The sequence below is a fragment of the Triticum aestivum genome, chromosome 2B, assembly GCF_018294505.1.
Source record: "Triticum aestivum cultivar Chinese Spring chromosome 2B, IWGSC CS RefSeq v2.1, whole genome shotgun sequence".
Classification (NCBI taxonomy): Eukaryota; Viridiplantae; Streptophyta; class Magnoliopsida; order Poales; family Poaceae; genus Triticum; species Triticum aestivum.
Window position 1 is genome coordinate 445,913,934 of NC_057798.1, and position 7,283 is coordinate 445,921,216.

A 7,283-nucleotide genomic window follows, 5' to 3' on the forward strand; every position below is an offset into this window, starting at 1 on the left:
GGGGTCGGTACCAAACTGGCCACGGATGATGGCTTAAAAGTGCTCAAAGTAGGCTTATCTTTACCGTACTCTAATCTACTCCACTCTCTGCTCCCTGTTGAGGTGGAGGTAGTGCTGTGGTGCCGCCCGTTTCACGCGCCACCCGCCTCCCTCCCATGCATGCATGTCCCCGACTGCTGCATGCACGCACGAAACGAATCATGCACCTACGCAGGCCAGGCCTACCCAAGCTAGCCAGCCGTATCGAGACGCGCGCACCACCCGTCGCTTTGCTCTCTCTCCTCTCCTTTGTCTCTTTTGCTGCGTCGCTTCCCCACTAATTTTGCTCCCCGTCAGTACGAGCTGGTTAGTAGCGTTTCACCAAACGTACGTACACCCCTCAAGATAAAAAAACCGTACGTATTCCTACCTTGTGAATTTCGCGCAGTTTGCCATCACAACAGGTAAAAACGATACGGCTGGCCGGGGGTTAAGAGGAAGCAATTACTAAGCACCAGTTGCGTGCGTTCCTTGGGCAAAAACATAGACGTTGACGTGCCCCTGCCGTGCCGTAAGTGAAACGTTCGATATACCTACGTGGTTTCACGCGCTGGACGGGTCAAATCCGTGCAGACAATCCAAATCTGTACCTGCCTGCCAATTTATGCGCTGTAGGCAAACCGACAGTGGGACTGGCCGCGCACATGACAACTCACCCGTACGGCCGAGGCGGATGCGATGCGTGCGTGCGTGGGCACAGTTGCAGGACAGGTTAGACTGGTCAAGATCGATCGACGGGCACAAAAATATTGCTGTTGGTGCTCAAGTAGAACTACTACGATCCGGCGAGTATACTTTTTTTTTTGAAACTAATCCGGCGAGTATACTCAAGCATAGCATCGCATCTTTTTTGACAACAGCAAGCTTGACAGTAAAATATTGCGATCAGCCGATCATGCAGCATCTTGGAACACGCACGGAACAATCACGCGGAAACAGCACGGTTTTGGTTCCAATACAGGTGTGTACATTTTTTTCCCCAAGGACGAAACAACTTTAACTCGGGAAATTTAGCCACCCACATGCTAGTACTAAGGTTAGTTCAGCACATGAATACTAGGCAACCTACCAATAAACAAAAAACTAGTCTAGGAGTACATGCAAATTCCAACATTTGGAGTTTCATGGCCTGATCACGTGACGCTTGTGCAACACTACTCAAGCCCACATGCAGCGAAAACAAAAACAAATATTGCAGAACACGACACCGACGACGAGCTCGGCCGCGCGACGTACGTCCACCGTCGGCCCAACGGGCTGCATGGCTTGGAGTTGGATGGTCAAGATAGGAGGACATGGAGCGAGGCGTTCTTGGTGGCCGCGCACACGGGGCAGGTGTCCACGGAGGGCTCGCACGCACCGCACAGGGACAGGTGCCGGCACGGGAGGAGCAGAACGCAGGCGTCCCCTTGGCCGCAGGCCTTGCACGACGGAGCCGCCGTGACTGCCTTGGACGCCGCGTCGTCGGCGTTGTCGCCCGCTGGGGTCTCGAAGCAGCAAGACTGCGCGTCGTCGGCATCACCCTCACCAGCCCCGGCGACGGCGCAGGGGGGCTGAAGCAGCTGGTCCAGCGTGCCGCGGAGGCCGGCGGCGACGGCCTCGTGGCTCTTGGCGACGCCAAGCCACGCCTGGCCCTCTGCGGTCATCTGCCTGAGCCTCTCCTCCAGTTCGCCGTTGCGGTATCGCGCGCGCTCCAGTTCAGCCTCTACGGCCTGAAGCCGCCCCGCCGCAGCGCGCTCCACAGTAGCCATCACTGCCCTCGCGTGTCGCCGGCGCGCCTCCTCAAGCCCCGCGCGAATTCTCTCGGTCTGCACAACAGACGTAGACAAGCAAGTGAGATACCGTTCGACCAAACCGATCGTCAACCCGACTCCAATCGCGAAGAAAAAGAGGCACGCGGGCATACCTCGAGCCGGATGAGCGCGTCCATCTCCACGCCCTGGTTGTAGAGCAGCGTGTTGAGGCCCGCGGCATTGGCCACCCTCCCGCTGGTGGAGGCCGCGCCGGAGCCGACCGCCCTGCTCTGCGCATCGCAAGGCAGCATGAGCCCGTGCATCGCCGCCGCCTGCTGCAGAACCAAGCGCTGCCGGGCAAGGTCGGCGAGGCCCGCCGGCTCGTCCCCGGCCATGCGCGCCCGCTTCCTCGGCGCGAATCCGCAGTTGTCGTTGCATGTGAGCTCGCTTCGCGGGAGATCGCTGAGCACAGTGTTGTTCCCAATACACGGCACCGCTGGCGCGCACCCGGCGTGCTCGTCCAGGAACTGGGAGTTACCCGGCGCCGCGGCGTCCGTGGACCTGTAGGCGTTGAGGTCGTGGGGGAAGGCGTGGGAGAGGAACCGCGCCTGGACAGCCATTGCCGCCACAGCAGCACCGCTATGTATCTTGTCTGGGAGAGGAGTTGGGTGACGGAGAGGGCGAGGCGGAGAAGGCAAGGTGTCCGACGCAAAGGACGACGACGATGCGTGAGGAGTTGGGTGGGGGAGCGGAAACGGCTGGGGAGTTGTGATGGATAGAAAGAGAGATGGACGAGGAGGAGGCGTGGAGGAGGGGGGCGGTTATATATACGGCGTGGGTGCGGGGAAGACACGTTGGGTTGGGTGTGTGTGGGGGGCCTGCAAGGGGACAAAAGCTGTCTGCCTCTTGTTTATTTTGACGGGGAAGGGAGGCAGCCAAAGCGGATGGGTTGGACGGATGCGATGCGATGCCATATCTCCCTATCTTTTCCGCGCCTGCCTTTAATAATGCCTATCGTTTACGGTGTGGAATGCTTTTCCTCTTTCCTGCTCTCTTTTTCCTGCCCCGTTTTTTGTTGCCTGCCTGCTGTGGCCATTGATTCGTCGTGGAGAGTGATGTGAGATGCGGGGGAGGACAGTGGTGGTCCGGGCGGAGGTGGGGGTTGCATGATGATAATAAAGGTGGGCCACTCCTCTGCTCTCGGTGCTTTGACGTTTTCCTTTCCTTTCTCCCTCATTTCCTATGGCTACGCTGCTTCTGCAATTTACGATACGGCCTACAAGCATTTAGTAATAGCTACAGTAATGTACAGCTCTACAATATACGTACGTTTCAGAAAAAAATACGACTATAATTTTCTTATGAAAGCCGACTGTAATTTACTCTACAATACTACAGCGTGGCTTTGTGTGGTTCGTCAAGCAGGCACCGGGACGTGTCATACACGCAAATTTCAACTGGATCTTTTCGAAAATAAACTGGAATTTATAGCAGCTCACCTGAAAGAAATGTTTATCAATTCAGCTCTACTAGTACTAAATGTTGAGTAGAGTATTTTTAGATACGGATCAGTTTCAACGGCACAGGCCACGGAGATGCGAGAATTAAGGTGCAGACGCCCCCACCCACACACAACCTACCGTCGTACCAGTGGCGTGTCATTGAATGCCGGGCCGCATTATTATTCATGCCTCGTCTCGTCGGTCACAGGTTTGAATACGCCCCCCGAAACGTCAAGTGCGTGACCGTGATGCTCCCCCACAACCGGATCTAGAAATTCCCACACCAAACCAAACCAAACCGCAGTTAGATGCGCGAATCACGGCCACCAGTAATTAATCCCGGACCCATGCCATGCACAAATCACCAGGGCCGCTGGCCTGGCCACATTTACTACAGTACGTCTCATCCATCTATCTCGCGTGTGGTGGTGCAGTCCGTTTGTCGTCCTTGCTCCCAGGCCTTGAAGGCTCGTGCTCGTACCGACCAGCCCCGTCGGTCCGTCCTCGTTGGCACGGCCTGAGTCCGACCAGGCCAGGCGGGGGCGGGCGGGCTGGACCAGGCACGCATGCATGCCTTGCCTGCACTGCAACCACCCCACACCACGCAAGGAACACCAGGCCAATGCACCTGCCACCGCTGCTGCGCGCGGCCGTGTCCGCACCGCACCGCACCGCACGCATTAACAACATCCCAACGGGAATAGCGTGACGAGGGGCAGCGCTGCTGTACCTCTGCGATCTGCCCACCGCCGCGCCGGCCAGGCACACTGCATCGGCCGGACACCGGCCCTACGTACATAGGACTAGCAGCACCACCGCGCGGTCACCATGCAGATGCAGGACGCCATTACTCGCTAAGGCTGGTCATAATTGGGAGTAACTTAAAGTAACATGCATATGTTACTAGTCTATGTTAGGCTGGTCACAGTAGGGAAAAACTTAAGAGTAACATCACACATTCCAATACAACTTTCCTTATGTGGCACGTATTTAATGAAGAGAGAGGTGCTTGTGGTAACTAGCTAAGTTACCGGAACATCACACACTCCAAGAAACAATGAGTCTATAACCTAATAAATACATCGTTGCATGACACTACGAGCATGCTTGGATACGTTTTAGTCTCATGACTAAAAGTAGTGGGACTAAAACTTGCTAGTCTCACCCATGCTTGGATCCAAATACTAAAGAGACTAAAATCTAGTTATTGAGCATTTATTATCCTCCAAACCTTCCAATCCAGAACTAGGAAGAGGAATTAAATGAGGAGAGAGAGAGCTAATACATATTTTAGTAGGTTTCCCATGACTAAAAGATTTTAGCCTCAAGACTAGTCCTAGCCTCTCTTTAGTCAGGGGTGCTTGGAACTTTAGCCTCTAAAAAAGACTATTTTTAGTCAGACTAAAAATAGTCCCTTGTATCCAAGCACCCTCTACATAGATGTTCCTACCCACTATGGAGGTAGTAACATAGTCTAGGAAAGTGTGTAAGTTACTAGCTTATGTTCTTGCCCATTGTGACCAGCCTTATTATCTCTATATAGTGCATAATATCATATGTTAGTATCATAGGTGGTCTCATTTATTGCCATGCATGACACATAGTAGCATCACATTTATTATGTTACGGTATCTACTTATGTTACTATAATTTTTTTTAATTGTCTGTCACATAAGCATGTTTGCGAGTCCTTAGTGCATGATACTACTTATGTTATTCCCACTATGGCCAGCCTAAGACATGGTATGCATGCGCGGTTGTTACCGCATGAAGTAAATACCCAGTGCTCCCACAGCCACAGGGATTTCGTACGTATGTGCTCTAGTTGACAGAGTTTTAATGATACTGCGCGTCCTTTGTTACTAGCTTCTTCATCAGCGCTAGCTGCCCGGCTCAATAACTATTAACTGCAATCCTGTTACGTGGCCGCAGTATGAGTACTTGTACGTTTGCAGGGTCCCCCGAGCGGTCGTGATCTCGCCCATAACGCAGCACGATCGGTCCTTGGAAGAGCACTGTGTAGCTCGAGTACATTGCTGGCCATGGCCCATGGCCTCGGAAAGCCCAGAGCTAAGCTACGTGCCTAGCCGTATGGATCCACATCAATCAGTGAGCGATGCAGATTGGGTGCACAGTTCACGCAAATGATGCGGTACTGGCGAACCTGTGCATCGTGGATGCATGCATGCATGCATGGGTCTGGGCTCGCCGTACCCCGACGAACCAGCAAGCCGCAATGATCATGATGGTTTTCACGACGCCCATGCCGACGCCACACGCGCCGCTGGTACGTGTACGGTTCTCGGGCCGCTCCCCACGGTGCCGTGCACAGTTGGCGCAGTCGGTCACACATGCTCAGCACATGTTCATGCGTATGACGCACCGATCCACCGCACAGTGTCTAGCTGGCCAGCAGCAGCTAGCTGTAGCTCTCGGTGTGTGTGTATGTGCATGCATAGTGGGTTGACACGTCCAATTAATGGGCCTGGCCTGCTCAGTTTTGGGGCGCGTACGTACGTACTCCACGACTATGCATGCGAATAGGGTTTCTTTTATTTTCTTGTCAAAAGAAAAGAAAAACCCAAAGCGACTAGCACTACTCGAATAGGGATCGGATGCGATGGGGAAGCAGCAGGCAGCTATCCATTATCACGTACTGGTACGATTCGTTGCTACAGCCAGCCTACAGAGGCGCACAGGGCACAGTGGTGGACCAGAGCCTGTATACACGGACGCACAAATTAAGCAAGCAGTACTGTACCAGTTGATCGCGCACAGCGTTCTGACCCCACCACACCTATCGTTTTCTTCTTGATTGAAAGAGCAGAGAGAGGTGGATCGAGGCGGCTCTCTGTGCATTGCGCTAACTCCAGGACTGCACGAGACAAGGCGCCGGTCGGTCCGGCCCACGCACCCGGACCCAGTGTATTGCCATCGCCATGCATGCACCCTTGGCCCGTTGTCCTGGTCCCCGGGGGTCCTCTGTGCCGATAATCAAGGCGGGAACTGTCAGCTACCTGTGCAACGGTTGACACTGCTACGCGTAGGGAGTACATTTCCTGTCTCGTGGGCCACGGGCCAGGCCTATTCAAAGCCCTTTGTCTCTCCCACACTCATCACACATAATATTATCACAGCCTCTCCACTTTAGAGCATCTACGGCCTGACTACCCTAAAAACAAAATATACGGCAAGACTTTGACAAATCCGGCATCTCAAGCGTCTACGGACGCATCTGGAAATCCCTCGTATATCATGTCTGGCATCCGTATATGTTAAATAAGGACTCTCAAATTTATACACGTTGCTTATACACGAGCATGTCACACGTAAATGACAAATGTTGGTATAAAGAATACATAGGTTTTACATAAAATTTATTTTAAATGCACAACTTAAACATCAGCTCTTTGGTTTCCACTGCGGGTCTTCCACACATGCTTCACAAGATCATTGACTAGCTACGCGTGCACATGATTATCTTGAATGTTGAGCATATGTGTTATGTGCATATTGTGTATTGGACCTGCCTCCTAGTTCTTTGTATAGTTGAGGTCGGTGATCCACCTTTGTACATCATATATACGTGCCTATGCACGAAGAGCAATACATCATGCAATTTACATATTCTACATGATATCATTTTTTTAGGTTTCGTTCTCGCTTTCACCGTCGCCGCCGCCGCGCGTCTCCTCGCGCCGGCCGCCGCCGCCACCACCCAGCCGGCCGCCGCTCCAACTCCCAGCCGCGCACGTAGCTAGCTCCCGATCCATCGCGCCGCCGCCAGCCGATCCATCGCAACACCATCAGCCGCGCGCGTCGCTAGCTTTCACTGCCCGCGCGTCGCCTGCTGCTGCTCACGCCGATCGCTGTTGCCGCTTTGACCGCCCGCTGCCCGATCGCATCGCTGGCCCCACTGCACCCGCATCGCTAGCTCAATCCAGCCGCATCCATCGCTAGCTCTAGCCGCCTGCCGCCGCATAGCTCCGTACGGTGCACATACACGTAC

General features: G+C 53.8%; 1 protein-coding gene across 1 annotated transcript; it reads right to left on the bottom strand.

The window, feature by feature from the left end:
• Positions 1–964: 964 nt before the first annotated feature.
• On the bottom strand, positions 965–2,583 carry LOC123045360 (probable BOI-related E3 ubiquitin-protein ligase 2). Its single transcript, XM_044468389.1, has 2 exons — positions 1,946–2,583; positions 965–1,847 (listed from the first exon to the last, which is right to left on the bottom strand). Exons 1-2 carry the CDS (start codon positions 2,390–2,392, stop codon positions 1,320–1,322), a joined length of 975 nt encoding a protein of 324 aa, XP_044324324.1. The 5' UTR covers positions 2,393–2,583; the 3' UTR covers positions 965–1,319.
• Between the last annotated feature and the right edge of the window lie 4,700 nt (positions 2,584–7,283).

Coding starts and splice junctions, on each gene's coding strand:
- LOC123045360 (XM_044468389.1), bottom strand. CDS start 2,392: ATGGCTGTCCAGGCGCGGTTCCTCTCCCACGCCTTCCCCCACGACCTC. Junction 1,848..1,945: donor ACGCGCTCATCCGGCTCGAG/GTATGCCCGCGT, acceptor TCTGTTGTGCAG/ACCGAGAGAATTCGCGCGGG.